The sequence below is a fragment of the Macrotis lagotis genome, chromosome 8 (assembly GCF_037893015.1).
Source record: "Macrotis lagotis isolate mMagLag1 chromosome 8, bilby.v1.9.chrom.fasta, whole genome shotgun sequence".
NCBI classification, from domain to species: domain Eukaryota; kingdom Metazoa; phylum Chordata; class Mammalia; order Peramelemorphia; family Peramelidae; genus Macrotis; species Macrotis lagotis.
The window spans coordinates 107,930,256-107,951,821 of record NC_133665.1 but is presented as its reverse complement, the minus strand read 5'-3'; the positions used below and the strand labels follow the sequence as shown (position 1 = coordinate 107,951,821).

The 21,566-nt window shown below is 41.9% G+C and overlaps 1 protein-coding gene and 1 long non-coding RNA gene across 4 annotated transcripts in view; one reads left to right on the top strand and one right to left on the bottom strand.

Moving 5' to 3' along the window:
• Positions 1-9: 9 nt before the first annotated feature.
• On the top strand, positions 10-19,757 carry LOC141496032 (uncharacterized). The gene is made up of 3 exons (XR_012470927.1): positions 10-269; positions 4,196-4,278; positions 17,530-19,757. It is a non-coding gene; the product is annotated as an uncharacterized LOC141496032 (long non-coding RNA).
• The window catches only part of HEMK1 (HemK methyltransferase 1, mitochondrial release factors N(5)-glutamine), a 45,119-nt gene continuing 36,152 nt past the window's right edge, over positions 12,600-21,566 (bottom strand). For all 3 annotated transcript variants that reach the window (XM_074198043.1, XM_074198045.1, XM_074198044.1), the window contains 5 exons: positions 19,299-19,348; positions 17,565-17,673; positions 17,177-17,272; positions 15,869-15,982; positions 12,600-15,387 (listed from right to left, as the gene is read on the bottom strand). In XM_074198043.1, the coding sequence (XP_074054144.1) occupies positions 15,282-15,387; positions 15,869-15,982; positions 17,177-17,272; positions 17,565-17,673; positions 19,299-19,348 (475 nt within the window). In that variant the 3' untranslated portion in view covers positions 12,600-15,281. The remainder of the gene's footprint in view (positions 15,388-15,868; positions 15,983-17,176; positions 17,273-17,564; positions 17,674-19,298; positions 19,349-21,566) is intronic.

The following is a 21,566-nucleotide window of genomic DNA, read 5'->3' as shown; positions in this document are numbered from 1 at the left end:
CTAGGGGGAGCCAGCACCACCCCAGTAGGCAGCTGCAGTTCAATCGAGGGCAACTTGGTTCTGAAACTCTTCTCCCTCAGGCTCTATGGGAGGGTTCAGATCAGGTGAGTCCAGGAATGCATCTCCTACCCTTTTCCAGAAGATGTCAGAGCAGCCCACACAGAAGAATCTGCAAGGACTCACATCATGGGAAAGAACTGCCCAGGGATCTACCTCAACCAGGGAGTCTTGGGGGACAACTCAGAATGAATATGGATGAACTGCTGAAGGTGAGCAGCTCTCAAGACATTGAATATTATTTATTTTCTGACTAACTGAATGAAAAAGTATTGAGTGAGTGCTTGCTATAGAAAGCAAGAATGAGTGATACAAATACAAAAGTAAAATAACTCCTGCCTTCAAGGAACTTACATTCCAACAGAGGAAGATGACACATAAAGGAACATGGTGTCCAGGGAGGAATGTTTTGGTCTGGCAAGTCCCAGGAGTTGAATGTAGTCATAGGAGAGTTCCTTTTTAAGATCTTTCCAGTACTATTAGCAGTGTTGGTTTGATTACCAGTCCCCAGAGGAGGAGGTAAAATAAGGGTAGGGGGCTTTGGTTTCTGGATTATATAGCTGCAGGGTAGATGACAAGATGATGCTAGGATGGAATGTGGGCTTGAGAAGAATCAGGTAAAAGGTCAGGCAGAGTCAGGTTCAATGTTAATGGGTTCAAACATCACCTTTGTGCCACATATTGTCTGGACAAGTTCCTTAATGTTTCACTACCCCCAGGCAACTCTCAACACTGTAAATCACAGTGCATTGGCCAATCTGTTTGTGCAAGGTGTTTCTTCATCTAAAGTTCCTTACATCAATTAAAACACAGGTCTTGGCCAAAGAGGGAAAAAAATTGGTAAGGGAATCAATCAAGGCTAGTGGAATGAACCCTGAATATGGCATGGGGAGACCTGCATAAAAAACCCAATTTTAAGTAAATTGACCTCTCCAGGAAGTGGTTTCCTCATCTGTAAAATAGGATTAATAAATTTGATTATTATGAGAAAAATATTCATGAACTGAATTTGAATGGGTGCCAGTTTTCATCAGACTCTGACCCCCTCAAACTTGGAGGTGAGGATGAGGGATGGAGGTGGTGGTGGTGGTGGAATAGATACAAAGAACACAAGGCTGTTGAAAAGAGCTTTCCTACTCATCCCATCTATCCAATACACTGCCAAATCTCATTATTTCTATCTTCACAACATCTCTCATATGCATATGTGTATATATAGATAAGTATATATAGATATATATATATAGATAAATATATACATATCTCTCTCTCTATATATATATACATCTCTCTCTCTCTCCATATATATATATGTATATATGTATATATTATGGGGGCAGCTAGGTGATGCAGTGGATAGAACACCAGCCCTAGAGTTCCAGGAGGGCATGAGTTCAAGTCTGGTCTCAGATACTTGACATTTTCTAGTTGTGCAACCCTGGGCAACTCACTTAACCCTGACTGTCTCTCATTCAGAGCCATCTCCAGTTAACCTGATTCATATCTGGCTACTAGACCCAGATGGCTCTGGAAGAGAAAATGAGAATGGTGACTTAGCATGGCCCCCCTCAAATCCAATTCACATTCTTGTCACAGCATCACCTCCCTGATGTTACGGTCTTCTTTGAAAATGAAAGACAAACATCAAACACATGTGTGTGTGTGTGTGTGTGTATGTGTGTGTGTATATATATATATATATATATAGATAGATAGATAGATAGATAGATAGATAGATAGATATAGATATATCTGTTTAGCTATCATCTATCCATCTATCTATCTATCTATCTATCTATCTATCTATCTATCTATCTATTTACCTATCTTCACATTACCATCCTGATACTAGCACTAATCACCTCTCAGCCATACAATTGTAATAACCTTCTTATCAGTGTGACAACTTTAAGTCTCTCCTCATATCAATCATCTTCCAATCAGCTTCACTCTCCTCCTCAATAAACTCCAGTGACTCCCTAATATCATCAAGATCAAATACGAAGTTCTCCAGTATTCAAAATTCCTCATAACCTGATCTTGTCCTGACTTTCCAGTCTTAAACTATTAAAAAATATTCTGAATTTCAATATTTCCCCAAAAGAGTATTTTCATACACACAGCAGACACAGAAGGGTATTTTATGTGCAATCATGAATCTCCATTTAATACTACTTATTTTTGTTAAGTGCATAATAAATTCTGCATTACTTTCAAAACTGTCCTGTTTATCTGTACTTCTTTTGAAATTTCCTTCTTTTCTCTTCTATTTGAAAAAAATATTTCCATGACCCTTTTTTCAGTTATTATTTCTAAGCCCTCCTTTCCTCACTCTTATCTCCCAATTAAAAACTGAAAGGGGGAAAATCATAATCTTTTTACAAATAAGAAAAGGATATATATATATATATATATATATATATATATATATTATATATATATATATATATCTACACATATATACTGTGGTCACATCCAAAAATATCTCTTCATATTGTGTCTATCACCTCTCTGTCAGGATATGGGTAATGTTTTTCAACATAGATCCAAAGGAGATACTGCTTTGATTAAATGTCTTAAGTCTCTCAAAGCTGGTTTAGAAAAAATAATATAGTTGTGATTGTATGAATTGTCCTCCTAGTTCTCCCCTCATTCTGCATCAGTTCATGCTATTCACAATACTCTGAAGTTGTCTCTATTATCATTCTTATTGGAAAATAATATTCTCTTATACCTCTACCACAATTAATTAACAACCATTCTCCTGTTGTCTAAGATGTCATTGAAGGTTTCCATTCCCTTCCATTCACTCTCCAATCCATTATCTGCTGTTCTTCACACCTAACTTCAATCTATGCCCTTGCTCTGGTGATCCTTCAGGTCTACAATGTTCTGCCCCCTGATACGTTCTTTCCTTGGCTTCCTTTGAGATTTAATTCAAATCTCACCTTCTCAGCATCCCTTTTCTAGATATAGTTGGGAAAAGAGGAGTAAGAGGGACTTTCCATCTACTTTTACGTATCTTGTGCATGCCTACATACTACTTTCCCCTTTTGAATATTAACTCCTCGAGTACAGGATCCATAGATTTCCTTTCTTTGTCTCCCCTGGTACTTAGTGTAGTATCTGACACATGGTAGGTGCTTGAAGACTGAAAATATAGGTGAAGGAACAAAATGATCCTTTGTGAAATTGTCAGACAGTAACAAAGTGCTTACCCAGGTGGCCCAGATTTTAAGTTTGTGGTGAATATTGTCAATAGTGTGGTCAGGAAAGGCTTCCTTCAAGAGGTGCTAATCAAGTTGGGTCTTAAAGTAATAGAATTGAAGAGGAGGTAAGAAGGCTTTCCAAGCATGAAAATGGCCTCAGTCTGAGTACAGGGGCAAGAAGGAGTCTGTTCTATGTGGGAACAACGAAAAACCCGAACTGACAGAAGCACAGGAAATTTTGGAGGAATATTGTGGAAGATTACCTACGAAGATGAGTTGAGACAAAATGGTAGAAGACCTTGAATATCAAACTAAGGAGTTTGACTTTTATTTTTGTGGGCAGTGGGAAGTCACTGTATACTCTAGTGTTGGTGTGACTTGTTAGATGTAATTTTTAGGAAATTATATCCTAGTGGAAAGGGACATAGGATTTTGAGTCAGAGAACCTGAATTCAAATTTTGTCTCTTTCAGGAAATACCTACATGACCTCAGAAAAGTCATTTCTCTCCATGGCTCAGTTTCCCCACATGCAAAATAAGGGAATGAAGTTAGATGACATCTGAATCTTTTTAGCTCTCAGACGTGTGTCCCATGGGGCAGCTAGAGCACAGTGGATAGAGCACTGGCCATGGAGTCAGGAGGATCTGAGTGCAAATCCAGCCTCAGACACTTAATAATTACCTAGCTGTGTAGCCTTGGACAAGTCATTTAGCCCCATTACCTTGCAAAAACCCCCCAACAAAACAGAATAAAACATAAATCAAATCTATGGTCCCCTAAAACTTGTCTTGCCTCAGCACAATAATGTATCATACAATTTAGAACTGAAAAGATCCTTAGAAATTGTCTTATAGAAGGGGTAACAGGCCCAGACAGGACCAAAATTTGTCTACAAAATTAATATTCTTTTTCTTCTATTTCACTTTAGAAAATGGAGGCAGTTATGAAACAACAAAGAACAAGGGGAAACCAAGAGATTGGAGATGGTGAAGGGAAGCAAATGCAAGAATGGTAGGATACAAGTTTGGTCCAGTGCTTTCTATATATTATAGGAAAAATCATTGCCAATGACAGGAATACTTTTCTCTTTTTCCCTGCTTTTTGTTTATTATTTTTTTAGCTTTTTGCAAGGCAATGGGGTTAAGTGACTTGCCCAAAGTCACACAGCTAAGCAATTATTAAGTGTCTGAGGTCAAATTTGAATTCAGGTCCTCCTGACTTCAGGGCCAGTGCTCTATCCACTGTGCCACCTAGTTGCCCCCAGAAATACTTTTCTCAAGAAACAATGGTTGCTCAAGTCAGTATTAGAGTTAAGGTTTGTTTTGATGTGTGTGTGTACCTTTTTGACTCTGTTGAGACCCAGACCAATTCCTTTCAGATTTGGGCTAATTTGTGATGACTCACAATCAGAAAGTACAAACCTTAGCAAGCAAGGGTCCCCTTCTAAGGATGTCACAATCCAGGGAAGGTAGATCTCAGAGATAATGAGAGCTTGAGAGATGCCTAAAGATGACTTCATCTAATCTCCCTCCCCATTCAGGAATATCTTCTACAGGACCGTATAACATGAGGTGGTTGGTTCTAACGATAGAAAATTTACCATGGAAACAAGGCAACATATTTTGCTTTCAGACAGTTCTAGTTATTAGGTTGGGGAAGAGTTGGAGCAGATGAGTAAGAGGAGGGGCTGGTCATGAGGGTCCAGTCCTTAGGAAATATGTAACATCCAGGTAGAGGCTTAATGAACTTGTTTCTGGAAATGACTGATGGAGGAGTCCTTTGTCTTTCTGTTTCAGAGCAGGTACAGATAATCTCTGACTGTTTTCTGTTGGTTTACTACAATGTGACAAAAGCCTCTTTGAATGGATAAATGCTTTTTTCTATTTCCGGGTGATAAGTGAGCCAGGAAATAGCTAATGCTTCCAAGGATTAAGGGTATCAGATTCTCTCTCCCACATGTTCTCCATGTGACTCAGAAGGAATGGTGCTATGATTTCATTAGTTTCTTTGTATTTTTATTATTAAATGAATGCATATTAGAGATGGAAGGGATCAGGTAGTGACTTGCAAACTTCAAAAAGTCATCAAAGATCCACTCAGCCAGAAGACCAACAATAACCAAGGAATAACCTGATTATCCCACAGTTAACAAAACTTGGTTAACTTAGCCATAGCCCAGAAAGAATAGTCAATAAAGATTTGTTAGCACTTAGTTTGAGTAGACTTGACTCTTTTCATCTCCACATGAAAAAGCTTTTGGTCAATAAGACAGGGTGTGGTGACTGCCATGGTCTTGAGACATCTGCCAAGTGTTAGAGGCCCAACACCACATGGGTGGGTTTTCTTATGCCCTTTAGTGACCAGGAAGCCACATCAATACAGCCAGAGGCCACCAGGAAGCTACATCAAGGGAGGCAGAGATTGAGTCTAGCCCAATGGGACAATTAAGACCTGGGGACAGCTTCATTACCTTTCAGGTAAAAACTTTACTTGCAGAGAAGGGTTTAGGAGATTGCTTCTGCCATACCACAGTCCTTGGTGTGAAAGTTTTTAATGATCTTTTCTAGAAGACTTTCCACACTACTTCAATAACTCTCAGTAATTGGTTACTGAGCAATTTTAATCTCAATTATCCCAGGAGTTTGGTACAGGCAGCACAAGGAGGAAAAAGAGAGAGAAACCAAAACCTTGAAAAGCTAGCAAATAGAAAATAAGATAATATGTCAGAAAAAATCGACAGCCCCGTGAAGGAGTGGCCAAAAACCATGAGAATGAAGATCAGAAATCTTTTTTTTTTCCATATCCTTTGGAACAAGTCTCATATCTCATTGATCTTTTCCATGTGGTAGGTGGTACCTAATCTTTTATTAAGTCAGTGACAATGAGTGGGCACACCTCTAAGAACATCAAAACCACATCATAGCTAATGACACCTTTGTCTCAGTCTTCTATTCTTCGCTGAACATAAGAGTCATCTGTATTAAAATGGCTAAGAGGTCATAAGTCTCTTGGATACAATCTGTCCCATGATTTAAGTTGACAATTTACTCAGAATTCCCTGACTTACCCCCCCCCCCCGCCCCCGCCAAGCCTTCCCCTCTTCGGGAGCCATATCGGAGGAGCCACATCAGGCCCCCTTAAAAGTTTCTGCTGAGAGACTGTCCCTTTTTTCCATAGAAGTTAGAGAAGGATTCTGCTTACCTTCAGATGAGGCTTCTCCATTACCATCAAGACAGCTAAGGTACTTCCTTTCTTTCAAGTAAATATACATTCACTGTAGCAGGACGACACCTCTCCAAGCTCTTAGAAAGCAAGGTACAGGGTAGCTAGGTAGTGCAGTGGATAGAGCACTGGCCTTGGAGTCAGGAGATGCTGAGTTCAAATCTGGTCTCAGATACATAATACTTACCTAGCTGTGTGATCTTGGGCAAGTCACTTAACCCTACTGCCTTTTAAAAAAAACTAAAAAGAAAAGAAAAGAAAGCAAGGTACCTCTTCACAAACCACCCCTTAGGCCTCCCAAGGTATTTCTGGAAAGTTCTTGTCCAAACTATCTTAAAAGGAAAAGAGTCATGCCACAACTTATGCTGTCTCTCTTGATGTATAAAATCCTCTGAGGGAGGCAAGGATCTCTAGGCACAGGTGATTCTGTGCTGGGAGAGAAATAAAGAATGATGGAAAGGGCTCAGCTAGAACTATAGTCAATAATATGTCCATTCTTCTCAAGTAAGCCTTTTTGGAGGTTGGATCCAAAAAAACCACTGAACTGGAAAACACGTCTTCTTCTAAGAGCAGCATTGATTCATCCCAGAGAAGTCTGATATCTGATCAGGAATCATAGGAACATGAAGACATAAGTATTGATTACCAAGGGCAAATCTCTTGCCTTGAGATGGGGCAAGAGAGAGTCATTTTCCCAATTGGAACTGTTGGAGGGCCATTTTGGTTGGGTAGGTACTCTGACCAACCCAAAGGACCCAAAGAGGCAGGAATAGTTCCCTTGTCCTTAGGAGGATTATATAGTCCTGCTCAATATGGCATCACTGTCTCCACTTCCAGATGGGTAATGAACCCTCTCCCCAGGCTCTGCTCTTCTTGATGATGTTTGAACTTCATTTTTGAAGAGGACCATGATGTCAGGGAGGCGATGTCATGACAAGGCCATGAATTGTTTTTGAGTGAGGGGAGTGCTGTGCTAAGTCACCAGCCTCACTTTCTCTTCCAGAGCCATCTGGGTCCAGTGGCCAGATATGAATCAGGATGACTGAAATGGTTCTGAGTGCAAGGCAATCAGGGTTAATTGCCCAAGGTCTCACATCTAGTAAGTGTCAAGTGTCTGAGGCCAGATTCAAACTCCTGTCCTCTGATTCCAAGGTCAGTGTTCTATCCATTACGCCTTGGAAGGAGGGAAAGAGGGAGGAAAGGAGGGAAGGGAGAGAATGAGACTGAGAAGAAAGAAAAGAAGGAAGGAGGGAAGGAAGGAAGGATGGAAGGAAGGACAGAAGGAAGAAAGAAAGAAGGTAGGAGGGAGAGAGAAAAAGAAGGAGGGAGGAAAAGAAGGAAGGGAGGAGGGGAGGAAGGAGGAAAAGAGGGAGGAATAAAGGGATGGAATAAAGGAAGGAGGGAAGGAAGAATGGAAGGAAGGAAGCATTTATTGAACATCTACCATGTGTTGGCCCTTGAGTTGAGTACTTACAAATATTACCTCATTTGATCCTCACAACAACCCTGGAAAGGCCAGGGTTATTATGACCATTTTGCTCTTGAGGAAACTGAGGCAGACAGAGGGGAGGTGACTTGCCTAGAGCCCAGATATAGGAAGTATCTTAGGCCAGATTTGCTGTGATTCTCATAAACTGTCCCACTAGCCTCCTGATGATGCTAATAGGCTTCCATGATTGTTTGCAGAGGGAGGAGTTGGCAAAATTCTTCCATGGATGCAGAGCCCAAAGAGGAGTCTTGATCACCCACCTATTCTCTCCATGTAACCAGCCCCAGGCTAGTGAACAGGATTTAGAGTAAGGACATGAAGCTGCCCCTTCTCTCAAGCTGTCTCACATACTGGTTACGAGGCCTGCAGTTCATCCCACTGAGAGGTCTCGCCAGTTCTTCCATTCCCCAGGATATCCCCTGTTACTGGATTAGTGGTTGCCGAAATACAGCTGCATATGTCTCTCATAGCAGATATAGTCATTGCTAAGCCAGGCGGAACAATGTTTCTCAATAGTCAGGTCCTTATGGTTAAGGGTCCATTGAGCTATTAGAGGAAGCCAGATTCCTGGGCTTGGACTAGAGGTCTCAGTCTCTGGCACAGTCACAACTAATTGTGAAGAGGAGTAACATCTAAGGCATTCAGGCAAGGGAAAGTTAGATCTTCCAGGTCACTGTGATCCCCCCTTGGCCTAGTCAACATTATGTTATCAGTGTTAAAGATGGATGTGGCAAGGGGAGGAAGCCTCTTTCAGTTCTTTGTCTACCAGAATGTAGCAGAATGAGGGAAGAATTCAAACACCCCCAGGGAAAGGCATTGAATATATCCTAGACTCCCTCCTAAACAAAAGTGACTATTCTCAAGTACAAGCAGAGAGAAAAAAGTATCAGTAATGGCAGTGATCTCATACCATTGACCCTGGATCACAGTTACAGCTTTGTTTGAAAAGAGGTGGTTGGTCAGGGATAGATACAGTGATGTGACAACTAAGTTCAACTCTCCATAAAGCTCCTAGGTTCCATCCCATCTTCCTTATGAGACACATGGGATTGTTGTAATGGGAGTTGGAATAAGGAAATACTCAAATTTCTTTCATCTTTATCATTAGAGAAGGAGTATCTTTCACCTTTCCCCACAATCTATAGTTTGGTGATAACTATATGGGATGATCCAGGCTATTCCAGGGTTCCCTTATAGTCCTACCTATAGTAACTTGCCCAGAGGGTGCCAAAAGACCCTCAAAGATTTTGAAGGCCTAGAGCTCACACATGCCCCTTCCTTCCCTGGCCTGTCCTCTGAGACCCTCGATTTATTTAGGGGATGCCTTAGGCTTGAATGAAACTAGAGAGCCCTTAGTGGTCTGGGATTAGAAGTCACAGTAGTATTACTATACTGGCCATTGACTGCTTTCTTATCAATCTGGAGTCATGCTCCAGGAAAGGGTACCACTGCTCTCTACTTTTACTGAGAAGTAAAGAATTCAGTACCCCTTCCCCTGTTACCAGTATCTATTTGAACTGACAGCAGTATTTGAGCAGGATATGGTTCTCTCAATCACCAGTATAGCTGGAAGGGAAGTGGGGAGTTATAGCTGAGTCATAGAGCCTGAAGTCATTCTGGTGGGGCTCGACCCAAAAAGGGGAGATGGAAATGCCCTCTGGTCACAGCACGTGGCAAGTTATGAGAAGGGGAGGGATGGTTATATAGATCCAAATTTCACACCTTCCTTGTTGCCAGAAGCAGGCTACCTCAGTGAAAGATAAATGGAAATTCATTTTTAATGGTTCAGGTTCACATAATTCTCCCAAAGTAGCACCTAAAAAGGGACTAAGGAGGTGAAAGCTGGTCCAGCTCAGAAACAACAGGTTCAAAGCTTGTGACAGTTAGCAATGGGATTGGACCAGTAAGGGGTCAGTGTAGTGTACTTCAAGTCTAGTCAAAATAGAGAAACCCAGGAAGGAAGAAGGAAGGAAAATGGAAGGAAGGAAGAGTGGGAGGGAGGGAAGGAAGGGTGGGAGGGAGGGAAGATGGGAGGATGGGACGATGGAAGGAAGGGAGGAAGAAGGAGGATGGGAGGAAGAAAGGAAGGGAGGAGGAAAGGAGAAAGGAATAAAGGAAAAGGAGATTAAGAAGAAAAAGAGAAAAGGGAAGTGAGAGAAGAGAGAAAGGAGGGAGAAAGGAGAATGTGGAATTGGTGCAAGTGTAATTATTCCTATCTGGCAAATGAGAAAACTGAGGGGCCTGATTTATAATGGCCCACATTTTCCTCACAACAACCTTATGAGGCAGAAAGTAAAAGGATTATTATTTTGAGGAAACCAAGGCTCAGATGGATGGATCTATGTCCCAGTGAGAAGCCCAGGTTTCATGATTTCTAGGATTAGAGAGGTAGACTAGAGTCAGATCCCCCCAAAGGTGGTCTTAGCCCCAGAATTCAACAGCTCTATCTCCTACTGTCCCTTCCACCTTCACCCCTGCTCCCCCATCCCTCAGCATTCTAAGCTTAGGAACCCCTCCTTAGCTAAGGGCTGTCCCTGCCTATCACAAGACCAGACATAAGATCTTCCCAGCCCCAAAGTCAGTTCTGCACTAGATCTTTCTGACCTTATAGGACTCTTTAAATGGTTTGAGGTTGAACTGGGCTGCTGAGCTAAAAATACCAGCTTGAAGGGGCTGGGGGTAGGGCTGGGATAGGGTTAGGGGTAGCAGGCTGTCCTCAGGGTATACAGCCCAGGAAGTAAGTAGGGGCCTCAAAGATCTCATTCTTCACACCCCCACCCCCACCCCTACCCTAAACCACCTAAACCTGGAGTCATGCTCCAGGAAAGGGTATCGTTGCTCTCTATTTAAATTGAAAGGTGAAGAATTCAACCCACCTAAACCTAAAGCTCCCTGTCCTTGGAGGAGACCCAAAGCCGGTGGCTCTAAAAGTCTTTTTCATTTACACATTTGTATAGTTTTAGAATCTATAAAATTTTTTTATATTCATTTTTTATTGTGTCCCTTGTGCTCAGAGCAGAGGCAACTAAGACACAGGGCTCACCCGGTAGGGGAAAGATGAGGTTGAAAAAAATAGGCCATCTAGATAGAGGATAGAGCATTGAGTCTAAACTTGTGACCCTGGGCAGGTCACTTCACCCAGTTTGCCTGAGTTTTCTCATCTGTCCAATGAGCTGGAGAAGGAAATGGTAAACCACTCCATTGTCTTTGCCCAGAAAACCCCAAATGGAAGCATGTAGATTCAGATATGGCTGAACCATAAGAAATGTAAAAAATAGTTCTGTGGGGAGGAGGGAGGTATTAAAGAAGAGGGGCACCCTCAGCTCTCAACTAGACCAGGCTGATGAGCCTGTCACAGAAATTGTTGTATTTCTCAGTACCTTTAATCTCCACCCTTACTGGGGAAGGACCGCGAAGTGATAAAAACAGCATTTGTATGGTCATAGGCTCCTGGGTAACCAAGCCCCAACAGCAAGACCCTTTCCAAGCTTACAATTGTTAATTTTTTGGAGAGATCTCATCGGCACTGTGGTTTGTCTTTGGAGATGTCCTCAGAGTCCAGGTGGCTCATGGCAGCAGTCCAATGCCAAGGATGGGGTTGCAGCACCCTCTGCTGGCGTCTTGGCAGTCAGCAACACAAATTTTCCCAAGCTTGGAATTGATGGGGAATAAATACCAAAGGGAATAGTCATAGATGGAACTATATAGTTGGGGGAGAAAAAAAAATTAACAGCAACTTTCTTCCAACTCTCTGGGCCTCTGACTATCAAATGAGAGGTTTGGGGGAGTATGGATAATGTCCCAGGGACAAGAGATACTCTGACCCTCATGGGGAATGAGATGTCCTTGGAAGATGTCGTGGCCTGCCAGACGTACTGTTCCATTCCCCCTTTGGCCCAGGCCTTGGTCTTCCCCGAACAGAGAGCTTTTTATAGCATGAAGTGGCGAACTAACCAAATGTGAAGGAAAAATGGAGGCGCTGTGAGGGGACCGGCTGGCTTGGAGCCTTGGTCATGCTGGGATCGATTTCAGCAAGATACATAAGGAAACCCAACTCTCCTAGAAGGGATTATCGTGGCATCTTTGGCTGTCCAGGGCCCTAGTCATTCATCTCCCACTTTGGCCCCTTTCCTGACCTGTTTCTGAACCACCGAAAAGTCGGGCAGGCCCTTTTGGAGTCCATCCTCTCAAAACTAGGAGGGGCAGAGATGGCCTCGCTCCCTTAGGGGGCCTCTCCAAGGCTTATGGTGGTGTTGGCGCATTTCTACTAAGTGTCCAGAATTCTTCCCTTCGTACAGTCAATCAAACTAGATGATGCTCACTTCTCCAGTGTCATCCAGTCTTTTCCTATCTCTGTGCTTTCCTCACAATGTCTTCCACAATGAACCAACTGATGAATGAACAGATGAATAAATGAATGAATGAATGAAAACCATTTAAAAATGCTATGTAGCAAGCACTGGACTGGTAATACAACTACAATCCTTGCTCTCAAGAAGCTTACATTCTAATAATGACCCTGCCCCCAGCTCTCTCCACATCCCTCCCTTGAAATCCCTTCTATCCTTCCAAGATTAGCTCAGATGCTATTTTCTCAATGACCCAGCAGATGAAATAATAATGTAATAATAACTAGTTTTAATATAGAGCTTTAAAGGCACTTTACAAATATGATTTCATTTCACCCTTACAACAAGCCCTGTGAGGTGGTGTTATTAGGATTTCTCATTTCACAGATTCAGAAACAGGCAGCTAGTAAGCATCTGATGCAGGATTTGAATTCAGGTCTTCCTGCCTACAGGTTCAATGCTCTATCCACCTCCCAGTCTGGCACACCCTCTCATTTGCAGGTAAGTTCTTTACTCTCCCTGGTGCACCATCATTTCCTGGGAGATTATCATCTTAAAATCAGAGGCTCCTTAATTCATCTTTGTTGCTAGTGCCAGCACAAGATGCTCCTGAATAAAATGGGCTTGCTGAATTGAATTACAAGGGGTCAGTTTTTTTCATTTGCATGACAAAAAAAAATTCCCACAGATGGAGGAAAAGAGGTTGGCTCCCTGCCCCTGGGCCCTTTCAAAGCCACCATTCCCTGAGTGGCCTCAAGATACTCTGAGCTCACCTAGGCTGCCATCCATCAGCAGTGTCTTCCATGTGGCAGGTTTTCAAAGGTGCCACAGCAACAAAAGGGCTTCTGGAACTGGGCTAAACGAGGAGCAGGAACAAGCCAGAGCTACTGAGAGAAGCTGGTTCAAGGGTAAGGGCTCTGGCCCTGGCCTCCCCATGATTAGGAGCCCCCAGGCTCATGACCCGGTTCTGCTATTGAAAACTTGAGCAAGTTATTTCCACTTTCCTGGCCTTAGTTATTTCACCTGCAAAATGGGGATATTAATCATCTGCCACCCCTGCCCCAGGACTGTTGTTCAAATGAGAACAAATGGGAAAATGCTTTGTCAGATGTAAAAGCCCTTGTTTTTGTTGGGTTTTTTTTTTAAGGGGGCCTTTTCTGTACATCAAAAATAAGATATTGGCAAAGTACTTTAGAAACCTTAAAACACCATATGAACTCATCCATACAGGGAACAACCTATAATCCTATAAACAGTATCCTATAAATCCTATAATAATTGTCCACAATTTTCTCAAGTGAAACTGAGAAGTTAAGCAACTTAGGCTACAGTCACACAACTAGTGTGAATTGAGCTCAGTCCTTCTTGACTCCAGACCCAGAGCTCTAACCACTAATGATAATCACATTGACCTTGGACATCAGAGCCAGAACTACCATCCTTTTACCCTCCCCCCACCCCAACACATAGAGGGTCACCCAGCTAGTAAGTGTCTGAGGCTGGATTTGAATTCAGATCTTTCTCAGTCTAAGTCTAGTGCCCTACCATTGTATCATCTAGAATGGAGGGAACGGAGGGAAACTGCCAACCCAGTTTTTGTGTGAGCTTTATTCAAAGTATAAAATGCCTACCCCTTTAGAAAGGGGAGAAGGTAGAATCTTCAGGATTATTCTTTTCTTGGCTAATTTATCTTCTTTTTTTCCAGATTTGATTAAAATTTTAGCTTTTTATTAAGATATCTTAATAACATGGCATACCTCTCTCATGATGGGAGAGAGCGGCCTGGCTAATTATCTTCTACTGCAAAAATCTTCTAAGAAGCCATCGGCTTTGGTGGCTAATGGTGTTTGGATTAAGATTTACTTCTAGTTCTAATGTCACCAAAATCTGCAGTAAAAACCAGGGTAAGGTTAAGCCACTACTTTTTTAAAAATTTAAATTTTTTTTTTATTTTCCCAACTACAAGCAATGGTAGTTTTTCAACAATTATTATTTTTTTTTGCAAGGTTTTGGGTTTTACATTTTTCTTCCTCCCTCCCTTCCCTCCCCATTACAGAAAGCAATCTAATAGAAGCTATACATGTATAACCATTAAGCTAATACTTTTGTAAAAGCTGGGAACAAAAAAGTAAAGTCAGTCTGTCATTTGGCCCAGCCCACCCTTTTGGTTGTTAAATAAATACAAGGTTCAATTGAGAACAGAAACTTTGGGGAGGCTTGACCTATTAGTCATAAAATAAGGGATTAGGAAATGTCTGTTGACCAACTAATCATATTCAACAGGCCTACACCCAAGGAATATATTGACTTTTTAGAAGACATAGAAATAATGACAGCTCGTATTTACTTAACATTAAAATTCTTGAGTTTACAAGATGTGCTATGTACATATTATTTCATTTGATTCTAACAATCCTGTGAAGGGGATGCAAATAATATTATTCCCATTTCAACAAGAGAGGAAACTGAGGCTCATATAGTTTATAGTTAGTAGTGGCAAAATTGGTCTCAGACTTGAATCTGGATCCCTCGGCTCCAAATCCAATACTTTCCATAGGATAGAAAACACTAATGGAGGTCATGACAACAATTTTCCTCCATATTGACAGGTTAAGAGTAGCTGATGAGGTAGAATGGTGGAGAAGGAGAAAAGTTGGTAAGTCCTCCTTTAGATCTGTAAGGAATATTTCTGTGTAGGAGAATAAATACCATCATCACTGCCAGTGACTGGGCCCAGGACAAGGATAATGGCGATTCCACAGAAGAGACAAGAATTTATGACCAGACCCCTACTCTAGATTTTCCATTTTGGTAGTAAGAAGCTGGATGGAAAAAAATTACCAGAGACTTCCCCCAACCCTGCTTCCATTCTCCAAACAGGGAGAGCCCCGAGCTCCTGGAATCTGGGGACACAGTTCCAGGACAATCTTGTCTCTTGCTGTGTTATCAGTACCCTAGACAGATGAATTTGCTGGAAGCTGCCAGAGCTGGGGGGTTGGCACATTTTGAGTGCTCCTAATGCCAGCACCTCTTGACTTGTGAATATGTAGGAACCGGGGCCTAAAAGAAATGGGAAGAAATAAGGTAGGTGTAAGGAGTCATCCATCGGTCATCAGTCATTGTCTCTGCCTGAACCCATGGACACTGGGCTCCCAGGAGAGGTGGAGTGGCTTGTCAAGAACGTCTAAGTTATCAGGGACCAAACAGCTGAGAAGTTGTTCCTCAGAGGGCTCAGTTAGCTTTGCATGGAGGAAAATTATTCCTTGGTCACAGAATGACCTCTGGGACTGAGCCTTGATGATGGCCATTGGGCTCACAGATATCAACCTTGAGACTGGCTGAGAGTGGAAATAACTCAGTGCAGCCCATCCCCATTTCTGGAGACCCAGTTTAGAGTAAAAGGCCTAGTGACTGGGTGAGGAGCACAAGGACAATCTAGGGACAGTCCAGGTGACATTTGTGGAGGGTATTTCTAAAGCTGGGGAGGAAAGACCAGAAGGTATGGGGAAAAAGAGGGAGCCATGGGGATAAGGAGCCTTACTTTCCACAGAAGTCAACATGTGTGGCTGAGACTGAGAGATCCAGGTCAGGTTGGCTTTGTAACCACTTCTCAACTAGCTCTGGATGGCGAGGGTCAACTTCTAGGAAGATACTTCTGAGGAACAGGAAAGGAACAACAGGTCTGGCTAGAAGGCAGTGAGTTATATTGGAAGAGGCCCAGAGGCCTGGGCCTGGGTCAAGAGCATCTGTGATTCTGTGTCTGCACCTCAGTTTTAACCCTTTGCAAAATGGAGATAACAATACTTGCATTCCTTCTCATAAAGGGACATTTTCAGCCTTCAAATGCTAAGGAAATCTTAGAAGGGTTAGTGACACTCCAGCCTTAGTGACTAGCTTTTTCAGAATAAACTCAGCACTTTTCATGGTGCCTGGTGAGACTGGCTTAGCCCAGGTGTTAGAATGACAGAATGTAAAGAAAGTATCACCCTCAGTTTCCTCTCCTATTGAAATGGGCATAATAAAGTTTGCATCTCCTTCCCCGAGGGGTCGTTAGAATCAAATGAGATAATGTAAGTAGCTTGCTTTGTAAAGTCTAGAGTTTAGTGTTAAATAAATGTGAGCTGTAGTCATTATTATATCTCTTGAAAAGTCTCATGATCAACTGTGAACAAATATGCTACTCTGATCAATACAATGATCTTAGAGAGTTCCAAAGAACTCATGATGAAAGATACTATTCACTTTGAGGGAGAGGACTGAAAAATTTTGAGTGCAGATTGGAGCATACTTTTTTCATTTGATTTTTTCTGGCTTTGCTTTAAAATTCTATGCTCCCTAGAGGAAGTACAATAACCAAGATCAAATAAGGAAATCGGTGGCTGAGTTCAGGTCTCCTGACTACAAGTGCAGGCTTTTTTCCAGTCTAAATTTTGTTATCTTAGGTCAGGGGTGCAGAACCTCTGGCCTGTGGGTCATATGAAGCCCTTGAAATCATTTATTCTGGCACTGCCAAGCAACCACAAATGGGATTCAAAATTCAATAAATCTAGGAGTTTTTTAAGGTTAGGATTTTTTAAGTCAATAATTTTGTATGGCCCTTGAATGATGTTATAAATACTCAAATGGCCCCTTGGTAGATAAAAAGGTTCTATACCCCTGCCTTAGGTCATGATTAGCAGTAACAGAGAGCAACCATAGGCAGTGGAGAAAAGACATCACCTTAGGCTTGTCAGAATCTCCCTAATGGGGAGATCACTCATGAAGTAAAGGATAGGGGAACAGTGGGGACTTTACCCCAGAAAACTCCCAGCCTGCTCCTCCTCCCGCCCTGTCCTCCCTCTTCTCATACCCTGAGTCTTTCAGCAGCATAGGTGCCTGGGACAAGATCTCTTTTATCACCCTCATGCCATCCTCTCCTCCATCCAAACTGTCGGTGTCTTCATAGCTGAGGGTAGAACAAGAAGGTGACTTCCCGTGGCTTAGAGTTGAAGGGTCAGGGCCAGGTCCCTCCCATCCACTCCCAGTCTAGTTTAACAACTATAATATACTAAAGTAGATGTAGCTGAAAGCTAAAGGATTGAGGCAGCAGAGTCAGGAGAACCCCCCAAGTAAGGCAGTGAATATGGATCCCTCAGGTGAATCAGACAACTCTAGGATATTAGTCTCAGTGTCCCTTTCCTCTCTCTCTCTCCTGTTACACAGATTTCCTCCTCCAAGAACAGGAAGATATGCTGTACCTGAGGATCTCTGGGGCCAGATGCTCCATGTCACGATGGAAGATGTATGGGGGGTTGCTGACCACAAAGTCCACTGGCCCCCATGGAAGCAGCTGTTCCCTGTTCACTCCTATATTAACAAAGAGGACCCCTATGTTCCAGACTGGACAGCACCACCTCTGATTCCCAGGGCGAGGAGCCACAGACAGGCAGGCAAGGGAGAATGGAAGGGGCTCCGGATTTGGAATCAGAAGATGGGCATTCAAATCCTGGCTCAGTTGCTCACTTCCTATGTCTTTCTAAATGGAGTTGTAAATAGTTTAGAAGAAATGGCTTCCAAAGGCTCTTCTAGCTGACATGGATACAGTGCCTTCATATTTACAAAGAACTCTGCATGTATAATTTCATTTGATCCCCACAACAAAACTATAAGATGTAATTATCTTCATTTTATAGGTAAGAAAACAGAGGCTAAGAGAGGGGGGCTTGGCCAGTCACAGTTACTAAGGGTTTTAGGCAGCTTTCAAACACAGGTCTTCCTGGCTCCACGTGCAGTTTTCTGTTACAGCACATTGTCTCTCATCCTATGAATTTTGGAGGAGACAGCTCCACCCTGGATCATTAACAGCCTCATATGCCCATTGAAAACACGCTTGCCTCTTGATCAGACTTGTCTTTAAAGGTGCCAGATCCAGAAGGGCCAGATCCTATCTTATAGGATGCCTGCATGGTGTAGTATGGAGCAGAGGTTCACAGAATCATAGGACTGAGCACTGAAAGGAATTACCAACATCATTTAGTCCAGCCCTGAGGAGGCTGAGGTCCAGAGAGGTCAAGTGACTTGCCAAAAGTCACATAGGTAGGTGACTGCAGAACCAGGACCTGAATCCATGCCATGACTTCATAAGTCAGTCTTGCAAACAAATAACCAAGAATTATCAGCCCACAAATGCTGTTTTCCCAGATTTCCCATCTCCCAGGAATATACAAAGAATAGATTCTTTTGTTGAAGATCCTAAAGAGCTAGAGTCAGCTCTTGAGTTTTCATGCCAATGGGGGGAGGGACAGCATTGTGTATAATCCAAAATTATGTATAGGAGAGGCAATATAGCACTTATATTCCAACAAGTTTGCATCTAACATTTAGTAATGAAACCATACTAGGAAAGTTTACAATCCACATTTGTGGCATTTATCCCTTCTTCTAACTTCAATTCAACTCATCTTTACTTCCTTGTTTTACATTGGGAATAGCATTATGAAAGCAAAGGTATCAAAAGAAAGCTGAGCTATAACAAGGTTCTAATATGAGAAATAAGTGGTGGAAGGGGAAGGAAAAACACTTCTTTTGGCTAGGGGAAAGAAAAATCTTGTTTTAACAGACATGTATTAAGCTCCTATTGTATGTGGAGCATTGTGCAAGGTGCTGGGAGATACAAAGATAAAAATAAAATAACACCTACCCTCATAGGGCTTATAATCTCCTAGATGACTATAATGTACATATGGAGAAAACCATATACTTTGAGGCTTGAGAAAGTGCTAGTAATTTGGGAACAATGAAGGACCAGGGAATGCTTCACCTAAGCTGAGTTTTGAGAGTGTGTGATGACTATAGATGGGTTGATTAAGAAGAGTCATCAGTGTAATTAAGATATACTTAGCCATAAATTGGGGAGAGGCCTCATTGTAACTGCCAAATTGTTAAGGATAATGTGAGGAAGGGAAGAAGGATAACAGATCCAAGGAACATACCAGAGAGAATATCATGGCGGACAATCTGGATCCTGTTTTCCAAGTGGAGCCTGTGGGGAAGGAGAGGAAAATGGTAATGTGAGGCATGTGTTTTCAATTGTCTATGTTTATGGACTGAAAGGGGCAGAAAAGAGAGATAGCCCCAACATACATACATAGATACATAGCTATCTATCTATCTACATACCAGTAGGTAGGTGATATGTCCATATGGAGTAAAAATACTATCTAGAATTTGCAAAATATTTTAAGCTCTCTCATTTGATCTTTATAATGACCCTACAAAGGAAGGTATTATTTCCCTAATTTTACAGATGAGGAAACTAAAGTTGAGAGATTAAGTGATTTTTGTCTAGTAAGTGTCTGAGGCAGGCTTTGACTTGATGTCTGATATTCTATCCACTATGCCTTCTGGATATAAACAGTGCTGCCCGCCCCCCCCACCCCCCATGCCTTCAGTTTTCCAGGGCTTGTATGTCACATGATGGTTAGATTGACATCTGGATGGTAGTGTGACCCAAGGCTAGCTTAATCTACCTCAAATTCTCAGGATGTACCAGAGAGGATGCAAGAAGAATGAACCTCCCATGCCTCAAGCCCAGCAAGGCACAAAAAGTAACCATAGATTGTGCCTAAATCCTAGAAAATAGATGAGAATCATAAAATGTTAGAGGACCTTAAAGACCTTTGAGTCCAACTTCTTCATTTTACAGAAGAAGAAATTGACACCCAAGGTCATACAGTGAATGAGGAGCAGAAATAAGACTAGGATCCAGATCTTTTGACTTCTAGGCCAGGGGTCTCCCTTGATACCAGACTTCTCTCCTAGTCTGTCAGTTAGGGTGAAGATATCTTCTCTTATCTTCTTTGCAAATTTACAACATCCACTTTTGTTTGTTTGTTTTTGTTATTCTTTTCATTTTATTGTAGTAAATGTGCATATCCTGTCCTATCCTGTCCTATCTAGTCAAAAGCCATATGCCCTTCAAGTGGAAAGGGAAAAACCTTGGACATGAGTAGAAACAGATAGGATCTTGTCATAGTACCAGTAGGAAAGTGCCAGGGACTTTTCAGTATCCAGAGTCATTATTCAAGAGTCAGAAAATGGGGCGGCTAGGTGGCATAGTGGATAAAGCACCGGCCCTGGAATCAGGAGTACCTGGGTTCAAATCCGATCTCAGACACTTAATAATTACCTAGTTGTGTGGCCTTGGGCAAGCTACTTAACCCCATTTGCCTTGCAAAAACTAAAAAAGAAAAAAAGAAAAAAAGAAATCAACCAAAGTTCAGAGAAGCAAAAGGAGGGAAGCTTAATGTTTGGGCATAGTCAAGGGTTGTACAACAGCAAGCAAGGATGGAAAGGGGTTAGATTGAGTCAGGCTATGATGGGAAGTAGTAGTAATATAACAAAGAGATCTAAACCACAGAATCCCAAGTCATTTTGTTCCTCTCCTATCTGAACAGGAACCCCATCTATAACATTCCTGCTAAGTGGTTACTCAGACTGCTTGAAGTCTTCCAGGGAGGAGGGATTCAATCCTTTATGAGTCAGACAGTTCTATTTCATTATAGCTGCTTGTTGGGAAGCTTTTTCCTTCTAACTTTAATCACCTACAATTTTAATTCTAGGATCACATTGCATCATGATTCAAAACTATATAGTATCATTGGGAAGATATAGATCTTTTAAAAAGATGGATTTCAGTAGCAGAGGGAAGCTTGGGAATACTAAAGTTATGCACAATTTTCCAGTTGCAATTCAGTCTTTCTTCCTCCATTTTGCTTCTGGGTCTGGACTACTGTCCATTTACAGTGCTTTTTTAAATATATGCATTGGTGGACTAACTTAATGGTTTGCCTATTCAACTGCATGTCATAATCTTGACAAGGTTACTTCTTCATCCATTTGGTTTCTTCTGTATGGATGGCTGAGATAATCTCTACTTAGAGGCTGAACATCTCACTGAGGAGAACCTGAAGTGATTTAGGACTTGATTGCAACTGGTTTTGTAAACATGGAATCAACAGAACATCTCCATCCATAGGAAATCCACCTTCCTTTTAGCCTTTGTACAGAAAATTCCCCAAAATATTGGCCAACAACTTTGATGAGTGTGTTATGAAACTTAGCAAAACACAGGACAAATAGTATCTGGAATAGTATTACTCAACCAAAGGAATAAGCAAATATTTAAATAAGTTTTACTAATGTCTTTTATTGTTTTACAATGCCCTGATTTCCTACTAACATCTTTCCTTTCTTCTCTC